Raw genomic sequence first — 27,878 nt, 5'->3', positions numbered from 1 at the left:
ACCCCCATCATGACACAGACATGGTAAAGAGAGAAATTTTATCCTTGCAGCGCTTCCTACCTTCTGAATTTGTCTCCATGCATCCTGGTGTCATTTACCTTATGTCTCTATCTCCTGTATTTTCTATAAAGTGGAAGTTAGATTTAAGGGACTGATTAGATTACAGTAAACTATTTTGACAAGAATACTTGATAGACGTTGCTATGTGTTTTATATTGCATTACACGAGAGGGCACGTAAAGTCTGGTTGCCTCATTCTTAGTATGCTGAGATTGATCACTTGTTTAAGAGGCTGACAACCCGACCTTTACATTGTGAGGTTATGGGTTGTCATTTTTTGCTTTTCCCTTGAACAGGTAATGTGTAGATGGGTATATTCAGCAAATTTTGATCAAGTAAAGTCATATTCTTTGTGATGTTCAAAGTATGTCCTAACTTTGGCCAGTAGGGTCTCTTCTAAACTGATTCCTATGTCCTTTTATTACAAGCCCATTAGCATTGGAAAATTTCCTTGCCTTCTGGCACAAGATGGACCAGGCTTACTATATAGAATATTCCTTATCCCGGACCTGGAATTAGCTATTTCTCCAGGAGCTCTGATACCTTTTAGTGAGCATTGGTGTTTGGAGACCAAAATTGGGATGCTAGGACTTTTCGGTTGATTCTTTGGGTGATTTCTCAAGAAATAAATGATAATTAATGGCAGTTTTAGTTCTCCTTTTAAAATATCTATAGCTTGTTTTTTCTTTTTGTCTTTTGTGTTAGACAGAGTTTCTAAAATGTTTATGTAGTCCCTTGTGCTGTTCTCTACTGTAATGAGTATGCCTCTAGTATTTAGCCTCTGAGACTGGATTTCAGTTTAGAGATAATAATCCCTACTGTGTTAACGATGTATACGGTTCCTAGTTTACTAGCATTTTTGAAATGATCTCCTTTGAATTTTTAAAGTAATGAATTATATTAATTGATTTTCAATTACTGAACCATTTCTGAGCCCTGATCAGTTTATTGTACATTATTCTTTTACTTTACCACTGACTGATTTGCTGTGATGATGTTTTATTTAGGATTATTTGTCCTAATCTCATGTTGCTTTGGAGAAATATCAAATCCCTCCTCTCACTCACCAGGAACATGCCACATGGCATTGCACATGTGCCCTAGTAACTAACTCCTAAGTTAGTATTGGAAACCTTTGTTAACGGAGTCTTGATGCACATCACGTGTCTTTTTTCACACAGCAGTTACGTGCAGTTTTACCCGATGAACCTTTTTTTAAATTAAACTTTTACTTTTAAAATAGTTTTAGATTTACAGAGAAGCTTCAAGGATAGTACAGAGTTTGCCATATTCACACCAAATTTCTCCTGTTGTTAACATCTTATGGTACTGTGGTACATTTGTTATAACTAATGAATGAATCAATATTGATACATTATTAATGAAAGTTCATACTTTATTCAGATTTCCTTAGTTTTTACCTAATGTCCTTTTTTTGTTCAGAATCCCATCCAGGGTACCACATTACATTTAGTCACCGTGTCTCTTTAGGCTCTTCTTGGCTGTGATTGTTTCTCAGAATTTCCTTGTTTTCGATGACTTTGAGAGTTTCGAGAAGTCCCAGTTACGTATTTTGCAGAATGTCCTTCAGTTTCGATTTGTTTGTTGTTTTTGTTGGGTGTTTTGGGGAGGAAAACCTCAGAAGTTAAGTGCCGTTCTCATCACATCATAGCAAGGGTATAGGCTCCTCACATGACTTAACCACTGATGATGCAGCTTAGATCACCTGGCTGAGGTAGTGTTGGCCAGTTTTCTCCACTATAAAGTTACTCTTTTTTTTCTTCCTTTCCATAGTGTGCTCTTTAGAAGGAAGTCACCGTGCACAGCCCACACTTACGGAAGTTATGCTCCACCGCCTCGAGGGGGAAATATAGATTATTTGGAATTCTTCTATGTGGGGTATTTGTCTATTCTCCTCCATTCATTTATTTACTCAGTCACTTACTTGTATCAGTGTGGATTCATGGATTTTTACTTTATCCTTTGGATTACGGTCCAGTGATACTTTATTTTGTTGCTCAAGTTGTTTCATCTCTGGCAGTTGGGCACTCTTCCAGCCGGCCGCCCTGCTCCTTTGTCACGACCCATCATTTGTTTTTTAAACACTTCCTTAGTTTTTGGCACCACAGAATGCTCCTGGCTCATTTTATATATTCCTTGTACCATTCCCAGAATCAGCCATTTCTCCAGGGAGCCCTGACTAATGGACTTCTGATTCACCTGTCCTGGAGGATGACTGCCCACCTTTCTGAGGGGCCTCCCAGTACAAAAAGTTCATTTTCGTACTCCATGTAATCTGTATTTTAAATTGGAACATTCCAAGTGTGCTGCAAAAATATGTTGAAAATCTCTGCAACCATCTTTGCATTATATGCTAACAAATAGACAGACTTTAAGCTTTAGAAATATTTTCAGTGATATAGCCATAATTGATTTGTAATTTTCTTTCTTTGGGTTTTGGTATCAGGGTTGTACCATCTTTATGAAATGAATTTATGAAGCTTTCCAGTGTTTTTTCAATTCCATAGGACAGTTTAAATATCATAGCAATATGTTTATGTATTTAGAGACATTGAAAATATTTTAAAATCACAAAAGATAATACAGATTTACTGTATACATTTCATAAAATATAGATCAACAAAAGGAAAACAGAAAAAGAACTTAAAATTCTACTTTGATGGTATCATTCAACAGGTTAATAGAGTATCCCTATTATAAAATAATAATACCTGATACATTTTTAAGAACCTAATAAATGTTACCTCTTTTTAGTAATAATGGTAGCAACAACAAACGACAGTTGATCTCTGTTTTATGACAAAAAAAAATCTCTGAACTCAGAGTTAGAAAACCTAGATTTTTTTTTTTTTTTTTTTGGCTATGCTGCATGGCTTGCGGGATCTTAGTTCCCGACCAGGGATTGAACCCAGGCTCAAGGCAGTGAAAGCGCCGAGTCCTAACCACTGGACCACCAGGGAATTCCCAGGAATCCTAGATTCTAATTCATGTTTTTGGTCTTAATTTTTGTGGGCCTTTGTCTTCAGTACTAGAATAGACATATAAAGTCCTTATTGGTTCTAAATTTGCTTATTTTGTTTCATATAAAAATAATCTCACACTTTATTTAAAGTATGCCACCAGTTACCACTTACTATATCATGCTGCCATCCCTGCTTGTCTCTTTGTCTCATGCCACCATGCCATACCTTCCTCGATCCCTTGTATCCCTTCTGCCTGACTCCTGTCGGCCCTTCTGGACTCCTTTCACTCTACCTGCTGACGGTTGAGTCTCGGGTGGTGTCCAGACTTGTGTCATGTGGTTCAAGAGTAAAAGTAGGTAAAACAGTAAGACTAAACCATGTGTAGTCCAGCATGAGTTAATGCAGTACTGTGAAGGTAATCAAATATTATAAAATAATATTCAGAGATACTCAAATTTTTAAATTCAGAGAAGGAAAGTTGGTATCATATTTTTTTGATAGTCATAAAAGTAGTTCAGAATTAAAAATAACATTTGTATAGGATTTTAAGAGGGGTGGAATAGGGAGCGTTGGAGGGAGATGCAAGAGGGAGGGGATATGGGGATATATGTATATATATAGCTGATTCACTTTGTTATAAAGCAGAAACTAACACGCCATTGTAAAGCAATTAAACTCCAAAAAGATGTTAAAAATAAAATAAAAGATGAGAAAATATGGCGGAAAAAAGTGCTTTCTTCTATTTAATATCATTTATTCCTGACAAAAATTCTGTGAATCCTTTCTATCTTATAAATGAGGAAACAGACAGGAAGATCACATGATTTGTTGAAGGTCACTTATCTGATAGGTAGCAAATCTAGACATCAAGCCCAATTCTTGTCTTATGTGTAATACCATAGTTCTTTAATTAACTGCATATTCTTGTAAATGAAGAAAATATTTTACACATTTAGACATTTTTCAATTTATGTAGTTCTTTTAAATAAGACATTTGAAGATACACCTATAACTATGATTTGAAATGTGAACGTTGTTTTGGGGATAATGTTAATAGTACAATGTCGACTCTTTAAAGTACAGTAACTTGAGAAAAGTAAAATCTAAGTATTCTTTTTCTTTTTGTACGCGGGCTTCTCACTGTTGTGGCCTCTCCCGTTGCGGAGCTCAGTCTCCAGACGCGCAGGCTCAGCAGCCATGGCTCACGGGCTTAGCCACTCCGCAGCATGTGGGATCTTCCCGGACCGGGGCACAAACCCGTGTCCCCCTGCATCGGCAGGCGGACTCTCAACCACTGCGCCACCAGGGAAGCCCTAAGGATTCTTTTGAATTTTGTAAAAAGAATGACAAATAAATGTCACTCAACTTAAATGTAAGAATACTAGTCCAGGTTAAAGACTACAATTTTGCAGTGCCTTTGAGTGCTAGCAGGTGGCGTGAGTGCACTGCACAGCTGTTTCTGCAATATTTATGAGCTTCTGGCATAAGACTATATAATTTTTGACCATTAAAATATTAATGTGAACAATGAATTTTAAAACAGTTGTCACAGTAATGATCAGCATTGCTGCCACATGTTTTTGACTGCTTCTTACGTAAAAAACTAGAACACAAATTTTTTAAATGGTAAATTTTTAAATGTATTGTTAAACATCATGATTTTATTGAAAGAGTTTTAGAAGGGAAAATCACTCCCTGTTCAGTATCTGAATGTAAAATCTATTTCTTTCTCTGTACTGTATCTGTATGCATGCAGATATACATATATTTTCATAATTATAATGTGGGTACGTTTTATGATTTTCTTATAGGTAATTCTCCATATTGCTAACAATCAGAGTCATCATAAAACTGCTTATTTTATCCATCAAGCTAATAACCTGGTTGTTGACATGAATTCTTTTCAGGGGACTGTGGTAATTTCACACTGCCTACCTGTGGGATTGATATTTAATAGTCAGTGTTCTTACTAATGTTCTTTGAGTGCATTTATATTTGTTTTTTTATTTCCTATTTTTTCTGTCCAAATAAAAAAACTCACTGTGCTTAAAAAAGAAACAACGTATCCTCCCTTTTTTAAATTTATGTATTCATTCAGCCAATATGTTGCATGCTTTTTAGGTGCTAGGTCATTGCCAGGAACAAGACAGTTATTGTTCTTACTCTCAAGGGTTTGCAGTCTAGTGGGAAAATAAATAAGCTCTTATGCTATGGTTGTCTTGAATGAAATGCAGGGTTATTGAAGCTAGAGGGAAGAAATAGGTGGGATTTCAAAATCTTATTTAGCCTTTTCATACAGTTCTGATTTTTGCTTATTCTTAATGCTCTCCATGGAAAACTAGTCTGTTGTTTACCTTATTTACCTGTATTGTAGTCTCTAACCTGTTTTCCTGGATCAAGCCTATTCATCTCTAGATAATACTTTTCAGCCCAAGCCATAATTCTCTGCAAATTAAAAAGTATGTTCATTTATTCCAGCATTTTCCAAAATATGTTTTAAGGAAGACTAATTTCATGAATTGTCCCTTGAAAAGTGGAATCTGAGGTTAAATAAATTTTGGAATTATTGCATAACAATGCTGCATCTTGAAATTCAGCATGCTCTTTAACATGTTGCCTCCTCTAAGAAATCCTGCTGTGAAGAACCTAGTTTAACTCAACATTTCCTAGATGGACTCAATAGAACCAGCCTTTTTAAAGAAATCATTCTTTTTAGCAGCCTGTGGGACTAGTATTAACATTTTGAGAAATGTTGAGCTGAATTATTTCAAATGTTTTGACCCTTCATGGATGCTGTATTCTGGCTTCCACGAGACATCTGTAGCTTTTAAAATAATTGCCCCTGGGACTTTCCTGGTGGCACAGTGGTTAAGAATCTGCCTGCCAATGCAGAGGACATGGGTTTGATTCCTGGACGGGGAAGATCCCATATGCGCGGAGCAGCTAAGCCCATGTGCCGCAACTACTGAGCCTGTGCTCTAGAGCCCGCGAGCCACAACTACTGAGCCTGCAGGCCACAACTTCTGAAGCGCACGCACCTAGAGCCTGTGCTCCACAACAAGAGAAGCCACCACAATGCGAAGCCTGCGCACTGCAACGAAGAGTAGCTCCCGCTCGCTGCCACTAGAGAAAGCCCGCGCGCAGCAACGAAGACCCAATGCAGCCAAGAATAAAAAAAATAAAATAAAATAAAAGCTCCTGAACAGTTGCAGTGATATGGGTCTCATAATTGCGTGGTAGAAATTCTTAAAGCCCCTATGTTTCATCCATTTATTTTTTATAAACAGCTTTACTGACACTAATTGAGTTGAATTCTAATAGTTAGTAATACTCATAAGCACTGTAATTTCATTTATTTAAGAGACATGTCATTGGTTCTTTTAGGAAAGGTACTAATGCCCAGAACTTTCAAAGAACTCCAAACACTTTGCTCCCGCTTTTTTTTTTCCATGAGTAAGATCAGGCTTCATGATACTTGTGAATTACTAATTCTGTAAAGGAAGGAGTTTGAAAAAGTTTCTTTTGATGTTAGTATAAATAATTTTGCCACTGTTTTCTCATTATACAAAGTATATAAAGTAATTAAAAAAATTTTTTTTCTTGTATTTTTAAGGTTAAACTTTCCAGTTTGAATTTAGATGATCACGCAAAGAAGAAACTTATTAAACTTGTAGGAGATCGATACTGCAAGAGCACAGATGTGCTTACCATCAAGACAGATAGGTAAAGGAAGAAAAGTTCAGCAGATCTGTCACATGTGTTGCTTTATTGTTCTCCAGTCCCCTGGCAGTCCTTGTATTAACCTGTTAGGTCAGAGAAGTTGTCTCATTCATATTTTTAATATCCTCACACTAGCCTCCTGTTGCTGTGATCTTTATGTGCATGGAGAGGCTTGCCTAGCTGAGTTAAATTGTTATTTTTAATATATTTGTTTATGTAAAATGCAGGGAAGATGTTAAACGGAAATGGAAGAATCGCTTGCCAGTGAGTAATACTTAAACAGGTTTCTGCAAAGTCACAGTATAGAAATCTTATATTTCAAAATCAAAATTATTAAATTAAATATGGAAATTCATCAAAGTATTTTTGTAAATAAGCAGAATTTCAGTGCTAGCATAGAAGTTTGTAAAAGCAGTATTAAATTTATTGTATATGAATTTATAAATTAGGTCATTTGAGGTAAAGAAAGGCTATTGGTATGTTTTTGCTAAATGGTTATTTTATTTCTAGAATTATTCTTTGGTTGCTTCTAAATTATGTCAAAATATAAAGAAAAACAAGTGGGCAGATATCCTCTCTCCCTCCTTATCCTAATTTCAAAGCATTTGGAGGTGTCAATATCAATTAGGTTTTATGTTTTGCTTCTTAGTGGTATAAAGAAGTAGCATGACATACATACAGAGATGGCAACAGTGTGGAGGTGGGAAAAGCTTGGGAACTGTGATTTTAGATTATTACCATATAGGAGAAATAAAATTGAAATTTATGAATAATATCTTTTTGCTAGCTTTAACTTTAGAGAATGTAAAATAATGCTGTGTTTTTAGTTTGTGCAATTTTTAAAAATACTTTAAAAATGTTATTGTTAGAAATTCTGTAAGTTTCTGATAATTTTTTTTGCTAAATTTATAAGTGTCAGTGTGTTGTGTGTGTGTGTGTGTATGTTTTATGGTAACAACTTTGTAGAATAGAGGACTATTAAACCTAAGTACAGAATAAACAGAGTCCAGTTAAAGTCAATTGTCATAATAACTTTATATTTAAAGAAATTAGAAGTAATTATTTCCTTTTCTATATTATTTTATTAGCCTAAAAGTTAATGCCAGCTCTTATTTATGTAGAAATTTTATCTAATATTAGGTCATTAGTTTCATTTTAAATATGATAGCAAAAAATTATAGCATTGTGTAGTGTAGCTCATTTTTAAAAGAATCAGCTCTGGGGAAATCAGGGTGAACATTTAGATTAGCATCAGTCTCTCTGTATTCTTTAAATGAACTCAGCAGGTATGTTGACACCATCGCAGACTCTTAGCCCTGAGATCGTGAAGGACACTTGGATTGGACACATTCATATTAAAAATAGTGTAAAGCTATTATCAGATATAAATAACTTTGTTAGTGATGAAAGCAAAGATATCCTCTAAATAAAAGTAAAAATAACATCAGTGTTCAATATCCTCAAGTCATAAACTACATAGATCATTTTTATTCCAATAATGGAATTTTCCTAAGTCAGATAGGGAATTCCTGAATATAAGTTATCCTTTGTATTTAGTATTTGTATACTTTGCAAATTTTTCCATGTACTGAATGTTTAGAATTTTGACTTCCTCCCTCTCTCTGTCTTTTAAAGGTGCCCCTTAAAGAGACAGAATTATGATTATGCAATGTATCTACTAACAGTTTTATACCATGAGTCTTGGGTAAGTGATTGTGTATGAATGTTTAATAACTTTGTCATTGTAATTTGGATATGTTAACCTTTCAAAACAGTCTGTGTAGCCAGCACTCAGATGAGTGTTTAATGAACCACTATTTAAGCTAAGGACATGTGAAATGTTATAGATAACTCCTACTGACATTGAAAGTGAAGATCTTGAAATAGATAATTCAGTCCATCTGAGGACCTTCAGAAGTCAGATGACTAAAATGCCTTTAAAGTTCAGAGTTTCTGACTTAGACTAAAAAATTCAGAATTTTTTACTTTTTGTTTGTTTGTATGACTTTAGGTGAAAGTTGTCAATGTTATGGAAGGGAGATCATCATCTATATTACTTGAACTATATAATCATCCTGTTATTTAAATAAACTATAGAACAAAGCTCCCAAACTTTATAGAAAGTTACTTTAAATGTTTATTAAAATCTTAGTTATCAAATAGCCTTTCATGTGAACATTTCACTGGTATACATTAGAGACAATTAAGGGCAATTAATTATTTAAATAGTATAAAAACAGTCTTGTGTCTGACTAAATTTATTGAGTTTTAGTATAAATATACACATTTATGAGGAAGATTTTGCTGTGAATGAGCATCAGCTCATTTAAAGTTGGTAACTAATATGTTTTGGTAACTCAGTTTTATATAATATTTTTAAAAATTGAAATAATTTTAGATATGCACACAAATTAAAATTTTTGAAGCTTGCCCAACATAGACATGGGACTTAATAGCATTTCATGTTGGGAACATTTGAAGGAATGGGGGTAGCTGGCGAAAGAGTCACTCTGTTTAGATGCTCAAAGGACTTCATATGAAAGAAGAGTTAGATTTGTTTTTCATGACTTTTAAGGGTACAGCAAAGTAGAAGCAATAGTGAGACAGATTTATTTACTGAATAAAATCTCTCTACAAGATTCATCTAAAGATAGAGTGGGCTGCTTTAATAGGTAGAAGATGTTCCATCCATTGGCTACTTAGTGGGGATATGACAAAAGGAACGTACTCTTTGGATGTTAGTTAGTTGCGTTAGATGATCTTTGGAATCTCCCTTCATCCCTAAGAAATTCTGTGAACACGTACAGCTGTTCTTACAGATTTCATTGATGTTAATAATAAAACAGTTGTAGCACAAGGGGATGAGTGGAAAATTAAAATAAAAAATAAAACTTTGTTGCGAGGTTAGTAAAGAACAGAAAGTAGCTGGTAGCTCTTCTCTGCTTTTGAGGTATTCTAATTATCATAATTCATCGCGATTTTCTAGTTCCTAGCTTCAGAAGCAACATCATAATAGCAGTTAATCTCTTTCCTGTCAACTGATTTTATAAATGTCTTTGGCTTGAGGTCATTAAGTTCCCTTTTGAACCAGCAACATGGCTGAATTAGCTTCAGCTCTATGGCTGCTGCTTAAAGAGTTAATACCAAACAATAAAAGCCAACCAGTTTTGAGTCTCTTATTTTGCCAGCAGCCTGTAAAATGAATTTGCCCCAAAGGAAATGACAGGCATAAATAAATTCAGTGAAAGTTGACTTACTGGATTCTTTCTGTGGTTCCATGACATAAAATCCAAACAAGTTTGTATTCTGGATTCATGCAAGAAGCCTTTGATCTTAATGTTAATTACTTTGATGCCAGAGTAAGTAGCCACATACAACTGTCTTAAACATAATTAAATAATTCCTATATTAAACTTGGCTCTTGATCCTTTCTAAACAAGTACCATCAGTGAAGAAGCTTTAAGAGAATGCAGATGAGCCATGAAGTTTTGCAGAGCTGGTGGAACAGAATTTTTATTGAATTGAAACTTTTTTCCTTCACCAGCGTGGAATTCATACTTGAAATTGATGTTACCACCTGGTATTTAATCACATATTTAAAGAGCCCCTTTTAATTCATTCCTTTATTTTTAAGGCTAGTTTCAGAGCATTTAATACCTAAAAGCTAAGCTCTGTGGAGGTTACCTCTAAGTAGCATTGAGAGAAAGTAGTTGGTAGTTTTATGTAACATAATGCTGAAACTTCTCTGAAAAGGTATGCATTTAGACCAATATAAGAAAGTTACTGTGGTGTGCTATTCAAAACAGTTTAACTATATAGAATTATTAAAGTAGAAGTTGTTGACTTCTAAAACAATAAAATGGGTTTATTCGGGAACAGCAAAGAATTGCTATTTGGGACATGCAGTTTATGGTGAACCTGTAGATAAGTCCAGAGAACAAAGAAAAGGGAGCCTGCTTTTATAGGGGAAAGGAGGGAGTTGGGAGGGGCTGTTCTAAATGAAAGTTCAAGGGAGGAAAGTAGGAGTTTAGGGTGGTGATGACTTCGTTTACAGAACTGAGATGTTTCTCATTGCCTGGGCTGTTGCTGAGCAAGGAGAAATTCTTCCTTTGGGATTGTAAAGTAGTTGCACCTTCTGTTTGAGAGTGCAGGGTGTGCTTCCTCCAGTGGGGCATGTAAGTGAAGGTCAGTGCATGCAAATAATGGAGTGTGAGGATGCATGAGAGCTCCCTCTACAGGCCATTCCCAACTCTTAACTTTAATTGAGGTTTTCTTTATTAATTTTCATACTCAAAAGGCATAGACTTCACAAAGCATAGACTTCAGGCGTAGAGTCTTAGTAATGCTTCCAGAATGATTATTGCAGTGCTAAGAAGGTACTGAGAAACAGATATACATTAAACCATTTATTCTTCAGCTGTTCAAAGAAGCAAAGAGACGTGTAGAAATTTGGTTTAATATTTCAGTATTACACAGTGTTAGCATAGAAGTGAATTAGGTTTTAATCTTTGGAACCATTCAGATTTGGATTTGAATCCCACTACTTGTTAACTGTGTAACCTTGGCCATTCATTTAACGTCAGGCTCAGATTAAGGGCTTTTGGATAGATCAGGGAGAATTTATGTGAAATGTCTGGTGAATAGTGGGTGCTCATTAAATGGTGGCTATTAACGTTGTTAACTACTGAAATGAAGAAAGATTTATCTTAGAATTTCAAATTCATTTATTTCCAATTTCTGTGTATAGCTCACATTTAACTTGAGAAAGACTTTATGCAGATCCAGTCAGCTCTGTGCCCTGTTGTATTTGAATTTTTACAACATGTATCTGACTCACATTCTGCCGCAACTGATAATAAATGTTAACTTTGTTGCATGTTGTTCTTTAAACCTTCCACAAGTGATTTGGTTAAGAGATGATTGAATGAAGCATTTTCCAAAGTGACTTGCACAAAAGCTAAACTAAAACACAGACAGTGGTGGGGGAAAGAAAATAAACATTTGCTTTAGAAAATGTAGAGATCTGAAATCAGATTCAAAGGGTTCTTGGGTGATTTTGATATTTAATTACTAATGGTTGCTTTTTAAAATTTGAATTTTTGGCTGTCTAATGTGGACTTCATGATAGTCTTGTTGCCAGTCAGAAATATATCTAGGTTTGTATTAAAGTGGTTCTGAAAAGTCATGTAACAAAATGGATAAAAGGGATAATTTTATACTCAGAGTTTATTTTTAAAGGGGACCTTATTGCAAGTATTTCTGATAAAAATGATGAATCCTTTTGCAGAGCCATAATTGCCATTTAGTCTAGTGGTTTATGAGTTCATAGTGATCTTTTGTGTGTGCTCACATACACATAGATTTCCAGGTTATATCAGAGAATGCTTGAATGACGTTTATTGTTTTCTTTTCTTAGCCTTCATCAATGATTTTGTTCTTGTTTACAAGGTACAGTGATAGGTATCGTTCGGATTATCAAAATGAATGAGCCTCTGTTTTAGGTACCTTTATTCCTAGAGGGATTTGGTGGTTATAATATAGTCTTTTTCACTAGGTAAGAGAGGTTGGAACATAGTGCTGTGAGAGGCGCATACAAGGATTAATTCTCCCTTGAAGCATCATGGACGTGGTGACTGGTTTTGGAAGATGGGTAGGAGTGTGCAGTAGGTGAAGGACTCTAGGCCTGGTAGGTTTAGAGAGCAGGCAGAAGTTTGGTGTGGCCAGGGTACACGACCAACAGGGCAGAGGGAGGAGATGAGACTGAAAAATAATTCAGAGCCAGGCTGTGAACAGGTAGTAGAGCTTATTTACAGAGTGTAGATTTGTATCCAGAGGGCAATATTGAACTGATGTAGTAGAATTTTACTAGGTGTGTGAAAAGGCACCTCTTTCAGTGTTTTAGTGTTTAGGAAAGAGTAAGCCATTCTCATGGCAAATATTAAGTGTGCTTTCATTAAAATGAACTGTTTGATGAGCAAATGTTTACTGGTTGCCTCTTATTTGCTTGGTGTTGTTGGATATGGAGATTAATACCTAAGGAGAAAACACTGTCTCTTCTGTTGAGGAACACTAGTAAAAGCAAGTTGGTTTAGTAATAAATATTATAAAAAATGTTATAAAGGTTATATAATTTACTATTTAATTTTTTATTTTTCTCTACTTATTTTTTTCTTGTATATCCTTCAAGGCTTTGATACCCACTCGAACCTCTCTTTTTTAACTGAGATATTATTGACATGTAATATCTTATTTTCAGGTATACAGCATAATGATTTTGTGTGTGTGTGTGTGTGTGTGTGTGTGTGCATATATATAAAACAAAATGATCACCACAATATGTCAGCTTAACATCCATTACCACACAAAGTTAATAAAAATTTTTTTCCTGTGATGACAACTTTTAAGATTTACTCTCTTAGCAACTTTCAAGTATACGATATAGCATTCCTGACTGTAGTCACCAGGCTGTACTATATCCCCATGACTTACTTATTTTATAACTGGAATCACCTTCACCCATTTTGCCCACCTGCCACCCCCAGCCTCTGGCAGCCACCAGTTGTTCTCTGCTTCTGTGAGTTCAGCGTTTTTTTGTTTCTTTTCTGTTCTTTTAGATTCCACACATAAGTGAGATCATAACAGTGTTTGTCTTTCTCTGTCTGACTTATTTCACTTAGCATAATGCCCTCAGGGTTCATCCCTGTTGTCGCAAATGGCAGAATTTCCTTCTTTTTTTATGGCTGGATGATATTCCATTGCATATATATGCACCACTTACTCTTTATCCATTCATCCATTTATGGACACTTAGGTTGTTTCCATGTCTTGGCTATTATAAATAATGCTTCTGTGAACATGGGGGTGTAGATATCTTTTCAAGCTAGAGTTTTCATTTCCTTCAGATAAATACCCAGAAGTGGAATTGCTAGGTCATATGGTAGCTCTGTTTTTAGTTTTTTGAGGAACCTCCATACTGTTTTCCATAGTGGCTGCACCACTTCACATTCCCACCAACAGTGCACAAAGGTTCTCTTTCCACATCCTCACCAACACTTGTTATTTCTTGTCTTTTTGGTAATAGCCATTCTGATGGGTGTGAGGCGGTATCATTGTGGTTTTGATTTGCATTTGCCTGATGATTAGTGATGTTAAGCACCTTTTCAGGTGTCTTTTGGCCACCTGAATGTCTTTCTTGGCAAAATGTCTATTCAGATCCTCTGCCCATTTTTTATTTTATTTTATTTTTTTTTAATTTTTTTTTTCGGTACGCGGGCCTCTCACTGCCGTGGCCTCTCCCGTTGCGGAGCACAGGCTCCGGACGCGCAGGCTCAGCAGCCATGGCTCACGGGCCCAGCCGCTCCGTGGAATGTGGGATCTTCCCAGACTGGGGCACGAACCTGCGTCCCCTGCATCGGCAGGTGGACTCTCAACCACTGTGCCACCAGGGAAGCCCCCTCTGCCCATTTTTTAATCAGGTTTTTTTTTTTTTTTTTTGCTATTGGGTTGTATGAGTTCTTTATATATTTTGGATATTAATCCTTTATCAGATATATTTGAGCCTCTTATTCTTTGACTCCTACTCTGCATAGATAGCAAATTATACTGTCTTGTTTTCTTGACTACAAAAGTTGCCTTAGTCCATGTTCCATGGGTTTTTTTCCCTGTATGTTTTGTCCTTTTAACTAATCTTGTAAGACTCTCATTAACATGCATCTGATCTTACTGTATTTTGTTCTTCAGAATATCTGGGTCAGTGCTAGGTAACTACATGTTTAATAACATTTAATAATATTAAACTAAATGTTTAATAACAGCCATTGAAACATTGTCTATTCTTTTGGAGATCCAAAAATGGACTTTTGAAGTAGGTTTTCAACTTAAAAAGTAAAGTGACAGAGTAACAAAGAAACTCCCTTTCAGTAATTTAAAATGTAGCATACTTGTTAGATGTTAGCAATAATTAGCTTACTGGTATAGCTTTTTAATGATCTATTAATAAAATTATTAATAATCAATAATTATGCCCAAATTTTAAGAAATATCTTTGCAACAGTTTGAGATACTTAATTTTCATGGATGTATGATTTTGGGCTATACATAGGTCAGGTTTGTTTTTCATTTGATTATATGTTTTTTCAAATATTTAAAGGAAAAGTGTTCTAATGCTGTATTATTTTGGAAGTTCCCTACAAACATTTGCTTCTGTGAGTTTAATTCATGATGCTAATTTATATTTGACAATGTTAATATGTTAATGGAATCTGTAGGATAATATTGGCTACTCCTAGCAAGATACATCTCTTTAAGGTGGAATGTACTTATGCATAAACTTACATATTAACTAATTATGCATAAACTAATAAATAATAAACTAATATTACAGTCTTCATTAAAGAAAAACAACTAGTTAAACATATTAATTGAGCTACCATGAAGAGTCTGAGCATTCGTGATAGACTAGTACCAGTAAAGAGTGTTTGCATGTTACCTTTCACTTGATTCCAGACAAATGGAACATCTGGTCTTTGTTTTAAAAGTGGATCTGTGGTGTTGCTTGGAGAGTCAACTGTGTCTCTGTCTCTGACTTTTTTTCACCTCTGTGCTGTTTCAAATGATCACCTTGGATGAATACAAAAAGGAAACCAAAAAGTGGGTGGGGGTGAAGGAGGAGTTGTTCCATTTTTTTAAAGTGCTTTAAAATACTGTGTCTTTTTTTTTTAACAACAGAAGCATTTAGCATGGCCACCCATTTTAAATTAGTGCTAACTTTAAAGATCAGGAGTCAAAAAATTTATCTGTTACAACTTCTTCATTATATTCACTGAGAAATTAAGACTTAGAGGAGAGATCAAGCATTTTGCACAAGGCCACAGAGTTTGTGAACCTAAGGAACTGAGACCTGAACTGCAGCTTCACAGTTTCATATGCTTTCCATGGTATCATATTACTTAGTTTCATTCAACTTTGACCTCCTTGATAAAATATTAGGAAATAAAAGAGATGAAATCAAACCCGAACTTCAGCTGCTAGTTCTCAGACTTAGCTATTAATTGAAAATTTATCTGTCTCCATAACCGGTTTTCAGCTGGGGCTTGCATCAGACTCACCTGTGAAGCTTTTCTGAGCTACAGATGCTTAGAAATTTGATTCCCTGCAGAATCAAAATATCTAGAGGTGAGACCCAGACATATTTTATTCTAAAGGCTCTGTTGCTGAGCTCTTGATTGTGAATAATTTCCCTAGTCTTTGAGTATTGTTAATAAAGAAACTGATTAGAAGGTTGGTATATCTCTTTTAAGACAGTTTTTGTACATGGACTTAGTGTCAGCACTGAGGGTGTGGTATGGGAATTAGAATGAAAAGGGCAAGAAAAAGGAAGTATTTGTGTATCATACATGCATAGATTTTTTTTTGAATTCTTTTTTTTTTAGTATCTTTATTGGAGTACAATTGCTTTACAATGTTGTGTTAGTTTCTGTTGTACAACAAAGTGAATCAGCTATAAATATACATATATCCCCATATCCCCTCCCTCTTGCGTCTCCCTCCCACCCTAGAGGGGTGGGCCCCTCTAGGTCATCACAAAACATCAAGCTGATCTCCCTGTGCTATGCAGCAGCTTCCCACTGGCCATCCATACATTTGGTAATGTATATATGTCAATGCTACTCTGTCACTGCTACTCTCTCACTTCGTCCCAGCTTCCCCTTCCCCCGCTGTGTCCTCAAGTCCATTCTCTACGTCTGTGTCTTTATCTCTGCCCTTCCACTAGGTTGATCAGTACTGTTTTTTTAGATTCCATACATGTGCATTAGCATACAGTATTTGTTTTTCTCTTTCTGACTTACTTCACCCTGTATGACAGGCTCTGGGTCCATGCACCTCATTACAAATAACTCAGTTTCGTTCCTTTTTATGGCTGAGTAATATTTCATTGTATATATGTGCCACATCTTCTTTATCCATTCATCTGTTGATGGACATTTAGATTGCTTCCATGTCCTGGCAAATGTAAATAGTTTTGCAGTGAACATTGTGGTACATGACTCTTTTTGAATTATGGTTTTCTCAGGGTATATGCCCAGCAGTGGGATTGCTGGGTCACACGGTAGTTCTATTTTTAGTTTTTAAGGAACCTCCATACTGTTCTCCATAGTGGCTGTATCAATTTACATTCCCACCAACAGTGCAAAAGTGTTCCCTTTTCTCCACACCCTCTCCAGCATTTATTGTTTGTAGATTTTTTGATGATGGCCATTCTGACCAGTGTGAGGTGATACCTCATTGTGGTTTTGATTTGCATTTATCTGATGATTAGTGATGTTGAGCATCTTTTCATGTGTTTGTTGGCAATCTGTATGTCTTCTTTGGAGAAATGTCTGTTTAGGTCTTCCACCCATTTTTGGATTGGGTTGTTTGTTTTTTGCATATTGAGCTGCATGAGCTGCTTGTATATTTTGGAGATTAATCCTTTGTCAGTTGCTTCATTTGCAAATATTTTCGCCCATTCTGAGGGTTGTCTTTTGGTCTTGTTTATGGTTTCCTTTGCTGTGCAAAAGCTTTTAAGTTTCATTAGGTCCCATGTGTTTATTTTTGATTTTATTTCCATTACTCTAGGAGGTGGATCACAAAGGATCTTGCTGTGATTATGTCAAAGAGTGTTCTGCCTGTTTCCTCTAAGAGTTTGATAGTGTCTGGCCTTACATTTAGGTCTTTAATCCATTTTGAGTTAATTTTTGTGTATGGTGTTAGGGAGTGTGCTAATTTCATTATTTTACACATAGCTGTCCAGTTTTCCAAGCTCCACTTACTGAAGAGGCTGTCTTTTCTCCATTGTGTATTCTTGCCTCCTTTGTAAAAGATGAGGTGACCATATGTGCGTGGGTTTATCTCTGGGCTCTCTATCCTGTTCCGTTGATCTATATTTCTGTTTTTGTGCCAGTACCATACTGTCTTGATTACTGTAGCTTTGTAGTATACTCTGAAGTCAGGGAGCCTGATCCTCCAGCTCCATTTTTCTTTCTCGAGATTGTTTTGGCTATTCGGGGTCTTTGGTGTCTCCATACAAATTGTAAAATTTTTTGTTCTAGTTCTGTGAAAAATGCCATTGGTAATTTGATGGGGATTGCATTGAATCTGTAGATTGCTTTGGATAGTATAGTCATTTTCACAGTGTTGATTCTTCCATTCCAAGAACACGGTATATCTTTCCATCTGTTTGTATCATCTTTGATTTCTTTTATCAGTGTCTTACAGTTTTCTGCATACAGGTCTTTTGTCTCCTTAGGTAGGTTTATTCCTAGGTATTTTATTCTTTTTGTTGCAGTGGTAAATGGGAGTGTTTCCTTGATTTCTCCTTCTGATTTTTCGTTGTTAGTGTATAGGAATGCCACCAGAAAACTACTATAGCTAATCAATGAATTTGGTAAAGTAGCAGGATACAAAATTAATGCACAGAAATCTCTTGCACTCCTATACACTAACATAGATTTTTTTTGACTTGACGTGGTAGGCAGTAGGCAGCTGTTCTTGAGTGGGTTGATGATACAGTAAAGTAACACTTCTCATATCTATTTGCCTTCAGGTAAAACTTCATTTTATATATGATGCTCAGGAGCCTATCATATACTTAAAGGCCATTAAGAAAAATTCCCACCCAGTGGCTGAAGTCATGAACCTTGAAAGTTACGCTGTTTTCTTCCCTCCCCCCTCCCCTGATATCTCATAAGTCACCAGGTCTTTTCAGTTTTAGCTTTTAAATATCTGTTAAAACTATTTTCTCCTCTTTATCCCTACTGCTACTATCCTGATATGGGTCTTTATCATTGTTTACCTGAATAACTATAATAGCCTTATTGATTTTCCTGTCTCATCCATGTTCCAGATTGCTGTTAAAGTAATTATTCTAAAAAGCAAGACTGCTGTATCATATCCCTTTATAAAATCCTTCAGTGGTTCCCCATTACCTAGCATAAAATCTAAACTACTTAGTATGTCTATTCACAGCAATTTACCACCTCATTACCAGCTACTCAGGAATTGTAGTTTATGTATCCTGTACCATAATGAACATAATGTGTTCTTTCATAACTTTGCATAAGCTGTTTTCTTTGCTTATAATCCCTTTTCAAATTGATCAGACTTGCAAATTCATAGGAATCCTTTAATACACCTCAGATGTAACCTGTCTCAGATGTTTCTTCCCATCCTTTTTCCCTTCTCCCTCTGTCAGCATTCCTTTTATTGCTTTTATGGTAATTGCCTGTATACATGTCTGCCCAGCTCCATTAGACTGTGAGGTCACTGAGGACAGGACTGTGTATTTCATTCATCTTTGTATTCCCAGCATCTAGTACAATGTCTGGCATATCAGCATTCAGTAAATTTTTAAAAAACTGATCTGATTTGAATTGAATTCCTTGACATACTCAGTTAAAAATTTAGCTTTGATAACTAAAAGTATTGGCAGTAGCTTTTTAATCCATTATGGATATTTACTTCTTCCTATTTTTTATGATTTTCAAGTAACTTGAATTTTTTTAATTGGTAAAACTGTTTTTCCTCATCTAGCACAATGCCTTACTTGTAATCATGAGAAGTGGAATATTACTGTGATTCATGTTCTAGGCAAAGGGAGTTATAAATAAGATGGTAGAAGGTGACACATATGTGTATTTAGTGGAACAGATACTTCTTTGCTTTCTATTAGATTGGAGTTCACTGACCATTGCATGAAGTAGCTATTGTGTTCTTCTTTGTATTGAATTCATGCCTACAAGGAGAAAAAAGATGATAGGGTCAAATTAAGTTATTCTTTTGTTCTTTTTTCCGTGTTTCTATGTTCCTTGGAACACATTCTGCCACTAAGAAGCAGTATGATTTGGGGCAGATTATTTAATTGCTCTGGGCTTCAATTCCCTGATTTGAAAACAGGTAGTAATAGTACTGCCTCATAGGGTTGTTATGAAAGTTAAATGAATTAATATATGTAAGGTGCTTACTCATCCCATGTCACTTTCCTCACCTTGGCCTTCATTCAGGCCTGAATGTCCTAAGCTCGTTCCTGCCTCCAGCCTTTATGGATGCTCTTTCCTCTGCTGGGATCACAGTCTTCATCTGCCCGGTTCCTCCTCAACTCTAGGTTTCCTACTAGATTGGCAGTTCCAGGGCAAGACAGTGCCTGGGACAGTAGTTGTGTAATAAATATGTACTGAGTGAACGAATGAGTGAGTAAATAATTGAGCCAGCTGTGGAGAAAAGAGAACAGGATCATGTGGAATGGAAGGTTCCTTCCTCTAGGGCTGTAGTCAGAGCAGGTTCTCTCATGGTAGGCAGGGAAGAAAAGAAACTGTATATATGTATATTTATTGTATACATACATAAGTTAAGTGGTGAAATTGTAAATGTTTAATAGTTAAGTTATTAAAATTGAAGTCTACAAACTAATCAAACTGCCTGAATGGTGATCAATTTGAGCTTACATTAGTATTTTTAATTCCCCCCCCAGTAATTTGAATATGTTATTGTTTATGCTTTAAAATTAATACATGTCAACTACACTACAAAAAAAGAAACTCTTAAACAATTGCCCACTTCAATCCTGGGTGTAATTTCAGAAGCTATAAAAATTTGGCAGTGAATTACAAGTCAGGGTACGAAATTATAAATGAAATGTAATCATAGCTGTGCTTTTAAAAAAAACGAATTTAGAAGGACACGCAGCAAATATCACAAGTATTGATTAATTTTCTTTTCTTCAAATGTCTCAAGTGTCTGGTAATTGTTTCTTGCATGCCAGACATTGTATGTAAAAGACCCATAGAAGCTCCAATTGATGTCGTCCATCAGAAAGAATTTCCTCTTTTTTCTCTAGTGCAGAGAGGGTCAGGGGCTTATCTTTTTAATGCAATCAGAATTGAGCTGGAGCAGGGCTGGGTTACAGTTTTTTAAGATTTAGTTCACCTTTGTCTCTTCTCAGGCATTTTGATTGGGAACTTGGTGAGTCCACTTCCACATCTCAAAGTCTGCTTAAGAGTCACTTGTGTTCTTCAGAAGTTTTGAGCTTAACTTGTTAACTTCTAGCCCTTGCAGCAGAATCTGGAAGATGTCTTGAGAGGGAGATTGGTTGTGTGAAATAGGACTTCCTCCCTCTAGTAGGACTTTGTCTCCTAAACACTATGAGATTATAGGAGATTTGCTTTTCAGAAACTTGATTCAGCCTCCCCAGCTTCCCTTAAGTAGCCCCGGAACTAAAACCAGTCATGTTTGGGGCTCTTCAATTCCAATCTGTCATACAAGCCCTGGGTAACAGCTCAAACCTTGCTCATTTCTCTTTTCCCGAGTAGAGTCCCTCTGTGTGGGCCAAGGGCCAGTCTGATACAGAATTGGAAAATGGACTCAGGGAAGAAAATGGCTAGGGATTTTCAGAAGGATGCTCCCCATATGCTTGCAGCCTGGAATTCACATTCATCTAGTCCTAATTGATTCTAAAACTCTGGTGGGACTTCCCTGGTGGTACAGTGGTTAAGAATCCACCTGCCAATGCAGGGGACACGGGTTCGAGCCCTGGTCTGGGAAGATCCCAATGCCGTGGAGCAGCTAAGCCCGTGAGTCACAACTACTGAGCCTGCGTGCCACAACTACTGAAACCCAGGTGCCTAGAGCCCCTGCTCCACAAGAGAAGCCACCACAATGAGAAGCCTGCGCACTGCAACAAAGAGTAGCCCTTACTCACCACAACTAGAGAAAGCCCGCGCACAGCAACGAAGACCCAACACAACCAAAAATAAATAATAAATGAATTAAAAAAAAAAACTCTCTGGCATATTGATTACCTGGCTTTTTTCCAGTTGTAGCCAAAGCAGAGGCATCCTGTTACCTGTTACATCCTATTTGAAAGTGGAAATCATAATGTAAAATTAAAAGAAAGAAATTTGGAGTTCTTTTTCCCTCAAGGATTTTATATTTATACCTCTTATATGAAAAATATTCTGAAGTGACAAGCATTATATGCAATGTTATTACCTTTTTATCATTACTAGAAGATGATTTTGGAATTGCTTTTTTGTTTTTCTTCATTTTCAGGATATTTTATTAAGGAGACATTTTATAAAGGTTCAGTAACAGAAACAAGTGAGGGTGCAGTTCTCAGGGGTGGTGAGAGTGGGGTGCCATCACACCGCATATCTGAAGGGGCAGGGGAGGGAGGTGCTGCAGAACCGGAGAGAGAGCTGTATGGATGGGCCACCTGACAGGAACTGTGGGGCATGCCCTCCATCAGGGAGAGAGCTGGGAAGGACAACCCTGACCTCACTCTCCATCATTCTCTAGGTCTCTTGCTGGTGCCTCCCATTAGCCAAACCGAACCAGGAGCCAGAATTCAAGGGGTCCCTATGAAGGGTCCATTGGGATTGCTTCTTAATACATCATTTAAACCAACAGCTCTTCCATTTAGCTCGGTTCTTTCTTCACTGATAAGCCCCATTTGGATGGCAGCCATCTGTGAAAACTTATGTATTAATGACTAGAAAAGATTTCCCTCAAAAGGTAAATATAGTGATAACAATTAATCTTTATTTTTCCTTCTTGAAAAACAGAAATTCTAAAGATCTTTTTTATTGATACATGTAACATAGGACTTCAAAAAATTAGCTTTCTTTTTCTTGAGACAGGTCTTTATAAGAGGTAAATTCTCTCTGTGTGTGTTTTTGTGTTTTCTACATTTGGTTAGACATAAAAAGCCTTCACCCAAAGGAGACTGCTGGAAAACTGGAGATAATTCAGTTATTTTTAAGAACAGGCTATTAACTGAGAAAATTTAATCAGTGATAACATTTATCAAGAAGTAATAAGCATGAAAAATATTACCTTTCTATCAGTGATAAATAGACCTTTTGTTTCTGTATTTTTTAATCTACATTTGATAAATATCAGTCATATGATTTTGTGAGTGGAAATAATGATGGCAAAACATTTGGACACTTCTTGTGTTTATATTTACCTTTAAAGTTTCGCTTTACTGCTTGATGGTGGTAGTGGCACCCTTGACATGGGAACATAGATTTTGGAGGTGTGCCAGCAAGGGTTTGAATCCTACTCTTATTTATTCTTCTTCTTAATAAGTTGTGATATTAGTAGTAGATGGTTATTTAGTGTTTACTGTGAGCCAGGTACTCTAAGTATGTAGCTATTCCTTCTTTTAATCCTCAGAACAGTTCTGGGGAGTCAGTTCTTATAGAAATGCAAGCCTATCACATTAGTAAGTGATGAAGGTAGGATTTAAACTCAGTTCTGTAAAACACCAAAGCCCATGGTAAATACTGTGCCATACCCCTCCCTGTGTAACCTTGAGGGAATCACAGATATAAAGCCCTCTACCTGTAATTCTGACATGAAAAAAGCTTTGGAAATTGCTAGTCTTTTCATAACTTATTTGGTGGCGAAGTGAACTCTGAATGGATGAGAAGCTATTTATAACCTTTGTTAATCCCATTTAGTGTGAATATTCATACATGTTGCTAGAAAAGTAGTAATATATTTGATTGGGGGGTGCTGCCGTAGACCTCCTCTGGAGATGTTACAAAATTTACTGTGCGCGTGCTGCATTAACTTTACAAGTTAAAATACAAAAAATCTGAAACATTCCCAGGTGACTGTGCCCCTCTATTTAACTTCTGTAATACTTAGTTTTCTTATCTGTAGAGATGTCAAGATCTAACCCAATATGTCAGTATGAATTATATTAAATAATTAATATATACATGTAAGTATTAAAGTACCTGGTATATAGTAAGTATTCAGTTTGGGGGATTGTTACTATTATTATCTTGGAATTTATATTTCGTTGTGCAGAGTTTGGATCCTAAAGCTAGAATATGTAGAAAACTAGAGTTTAGTTTAGCTTGTTGCTGAAGCCCAGCACTGCATTGTATCTGTACAGGACTAGTAGGAAGCCATGCCCTTCACAGGATATAAGTGACTTTCCTGTACCAAAGACTATTTAGAACAGCAGTAAGTACAAATGTACATTATCCTGTAGTTTAGGATTTCCTAACCTTTTTCATGTCACTGCACATACAGAAAAATTCTCTACTGAGATAAATAAAGGAGGGAGGATGCTTGTGGCTGCCCCTGCTATACCAGGCTCACGTGGCCCCTGAGTGCTCAGGGAATCAATACCATGGCATACCTTTGAACACACCTTGGCAAACCAATGTAGAATTGTATATGTCAAATATAAGGGGAAGGTTAAAAATGTTGAAAATTGGTAGTGGATTTACTTTGGTTATCTCCTCTGATTAAGCATCTATTTCAAGTCAGTTAAAATCCAGAAACACCTAGGTGAAACTTAATTTTTTAAACAGTTAAGTCTCTTAATTCTTGTCTTCTAACAGTTCAGAATGAGATGGAGTGACTGTTTTACTTAATGCTTTATAAAATGTGTTTGTTGGCCTCTTAAATTAAGTTTATTTCACTTGTAAGTTAGAATTATGGAGAAACTATGACATTGTCTTGAACATTTAAAGCATTGGCAAGAGTAGATAGGCCGGTGATATATTTAATTTCGGACACTTTTGTTTTAAGGGGCTGACATTTATTCCTTCCTCATATATTACAGTAAAAATTAGGTATGGTGGGGTAATTTTGTCAGTTACTTTTTTTAAATGTACAAATTCAGAGTTTGGCTGTTAGGAGTTATTTGCAACAGGGCTCTGGGGGCGGGGCATAACAGGAAGTTAGTTCATATTATCCCTGCCCCCCTGCCAAGCGAAAGCCTCCCTACCAGCTACAAAGAGGGTGCAGAGCAGATTCTCAACCAGATAAGATGTTTCTAGAATGTAAGTTGGAACATTGTCCTCCGCCATAAATTCAGTAGAGCGAGGTGGGGCAGATGTAGGGGAGCTGTGAGTACAGAGACCCCACGTTGGCTCGGGAATCTGGGATCTGAGGAAACACCCTGCATCAGTTTGTTTCTCTTAAAGGAAAAGGGTACCCAGTTTAAAGGATTAAAGGAGGCTTTCTTCTTCTTGTGGGTCTCTGTGGTGGAGGAGCTCCTTTCCTGGGCTTCAGTGATGCGAATGGGGTTTGCTGAGTCGGTGGCCTCCGCAGTGGCTTGTTTGCCTTTGGTGGGGATCCTCTTTATCCTTTGAGGGACAGATTTCTAGTGCTTTTCTCTTTTCGTGAGCTTTTGGAAGCGGGAGTGGGGATGGGAGGGTGGCATGGCTGGAGACTGTTTGCCTCCTTCTTGGTGCTCACTTGGCTCTGAGGAGCCTTGGCGCTCTGTCTGCTCAAGCTGTGGTCTGTTTCAAGAGGAGCTTTCAGAGTTAAAATACTATTTCTGACAGCCTTACAAGTCTGCCTCACTTTTAATACTTTAAAAACTTTATAATTTGGAAGGGTTTACCACCTTCAAAAGCTGTAAGACTGGTGGGTCATTCCATAATAGCCTGTGGCTCAGAATATTGTTATGTGTTAATTTGGAAAGAATGTGGCTGCTATTCAGCACTTCTCTGAACCAGGGCATATTACATATTAGCTGTGTTGCTTGATTTTTTTCACAGAGTGTTACATCTTCATTTAAATCATAAATCTGAATTATTTTAATCTAAAACCTACCACTGTTCCCTAAAATAACATGGTAATGGTTTCTGTAAGAAAAAGTAAGCAGTAATGAAAATTGTTTCCATTATAGGAACAGAAAATAAAGATAACAAGACAAAATTCCAGAATTTATAAAGTCATTATGACTAAAAATCACATGAACTTTATATTTTAAATTTATTGTAATAATTGGTCTTCCCTGTCATTCCCAGAGGCATGTTACAGAGATAAATACAGTCTCCTTTCAACTCTCTTATTTGGAACCTCAGAAATTTGAAATGTTTGATGTGTTAGAGTTTAGGGACTGGAACGTTGCAGGGAGTGAGTTTTCTACATCTTTGGGGAAGCAGTGTTGCTTTGTAAGTGCAATTTGCAGGGCAGATAAAGTGTAAATTATGTGGGTAGAATTAGTGAGTGGTAACGAGGTGCTCATGTGACAGAGTGTGCAGCCCAGAGCTGCCTGGTGCAGGTGGACAGCAGTGCTAGATAAGGGAGGTCAGTCAAGGTGTACACACAGAGTGTGGACCAGACTCTGAGTCATAATTTTCAGAATTCAGAACTTGTTTTTTCCTTTCAGAAAACTGAAGAATGGGAGAAAAGGAAGACTGAAGCAGACATGGAAGAGTATGTATGGAAAGATAGCTCCTCAGAAAAAAACATCCTGGAAACCCTTCTCCAAATTAAAGCTGCTGAGAAAAATCTGGAATTAAGTAAAGAAGAGCTCCTCGGTACTGAAGAAGTTGAAGAGTACAGAAAGTCTGTTGTTAGTCTTAAGAATGAGGGGGACAATGAAAATACCCTTTCTCAGTACAAAGAATCAGTGAAGAGACTATTAAATTTGACATGAATTATATAGAAAAATTACCTTGATTTATTAATTTTATGATATATATGTAATCATTATCTAATTTGATATACAGTTGAAGATGTTAAAAAACCATTGTTTTATTACATCAGAGTTAAAATTATTCCTTTCATCCTAATGTACAAAGGCAGTGATTATTCAGAAGTTTTCTTACTTATGCACTGGGGCCATCAGACTAATTCGATCTCTGTGATTTCTTGTGGTTCTAAAGTGTTTGGATTTTATTTCTACCATAACAACTTTAGTATTCATATATATACAATGTTGTTGTTTTGTCACCTGCTCCATTTCTTTCCCTACAGATTAGTACTTTTTGGTTGCTTTTGAATAATGATTTTGGTTATTTGGGAAGCTAGGCCCAGAACCCAGTCCCCTGACTGAAGTTTAGTGTTTTGTCTACATAACTGTTATCTGCCTAGTGAGTTTTTGCACATGCTGATTCTCATTAGAAGCAGGTCCTTGGCAGTATTTTCTAACCTAAAAAGTCTGTTCCATTCCTCTATTTTGGGGTCACTTTATGTTGATTCAATTCTGTTTAGCATCCTGCTTTCCATTTTCTTTGGCTCATTTCTCTAAGCCCAAGCTTGCAGAAAAGTGGAAACGGAGATTAGCTGGTATTCATCTCTCTGGATGCCCCACCTAGAACTTCCACAGCTCAGGAAGGAGATGAGGTATAAAGACCTTGAATTTAATTGGAGTAAATGACAAAATAACTGCCCTAAGAAACATTTCATTCAATTTAGCTGTCAATTCAGTACTTTTAAGTATATCTGTAAGTCATTTCTTACCACTTAAAGTTGTCGACAAGTGATTAATTTAAAATTGAAATAAAGGAATTATGGAGGCTTGTATTTGCCTAAAACTTATTTTGCTTGACAGAATTTGAGAACATAAAATGCCGAAAGGAATTTCAGAACAATTGCTCAAAAGATTTATATAAATTGAAGATATGATTTAGTGTTAGCAAGGCCAAGAGTCCGTAGGTTATAAAGGACAACAATAGGGCCTTGAGTTCCATCCATTCCACTGGATGGAAATAGCGAATAAAAAACAAAGTAGATACAACTGAGTTTCTAGATCAGGTCTAAAGCATACATAAGTGTATTGAAGTGTTACATTTCTTAGAGAGTCAGAGTTGAGGAAAACTCAGATGTGGAAACAGGATTGAAGAAGGACACATTTGAAAACAGTAGAAGCTGAGGAGAGGTTGTCATTTGGGAACATGTAAAGAGGTGGGTAGATTAGGGTCCTCAGTCCTGTAGTAATAATACAGTGAAGACGGAAGCAGATGGAGTAATGATACGTAATAAAGAATTTGACCTTGCTCAAAGAGCATCTGGCCTCTCCCGTCAGCTTCTGGGAGGTAATCTGTCATACCTCATAGAAGTGTCTTTGGTTAGGGCAGGAGTCAGTCACAGTGGATTTTAGGTGGGGCTCGCTACACCTGATAGTCCTAGGCATGCCAGGAAAACCAACCATGTGTTTAGGGCTGGGGGGCTTTGAGTCTCTTGGTAAATCAGTCCACCCAGCAGCTGAGATCAACTGCCCAGGTAATTGATCAGTCAGTCATACCTATGTAATGGAGCCTCAATAAAAATTTAGAACACTGAGGCACCAGTAAGTTTCCCGGGTTGGCGATACTCTGGACA

The 27,878-nt window shown here is 36.5% G+C and overlaps 1 protein-coding gene across 2 annotated transcripts in view; it reads left to right on the top strand.

The window, feature by feature from the left end:
- MRPS35 (mitochondrial ribosomal protein S35) overlaps positions 1-26,737 on the top strand; it is a 45,738-nt gene extending 19,001 nt beyond the window's left edge. Inside the window, exons 6-8 of one of the 2 annotated variants that reach the window (XM_082634929.1) lie at positions 6,658-6,767; positions 8,400-8,469; positions 25,942-26,737. In XM_082634929.1, coding sequence (XP_082491055.1) covers positions 6,658-6,767; positions 8,400-8,469; positions 25,942-26,211 — 450 coding nt within the window. In that variant the 3' untranslated portion in view covers positions 26,212-26,737. The remainder of the gene's footprint in view (positions 1-6,657; positions 6,768-8,399; positions 8,470-25,941) is intronic. The other variant, XM_082634930.1, reaches the window with a different exon arrangement.
- The last annotated feature ends 1,141 nt before the right edge of the window (positions 26,738-27,878 follow it).

The sequence above is a fragment of the Mesoplodon mirus genome, assembly GCF_964341445.2.
Source record: "Mesoplodon mirus genome assembly, chromosome: 11".
NCBI lineage: Eukaryota > Metazoa > Chordata > Mammalia > Artiodactyla > Ziphiidae > Mesoplodon > Mesoplodon mirus.
Note: the sequence above shows the minus strand (reverse complement) of the source record. Positions and strands in the feature narration are given on the sequence as shown.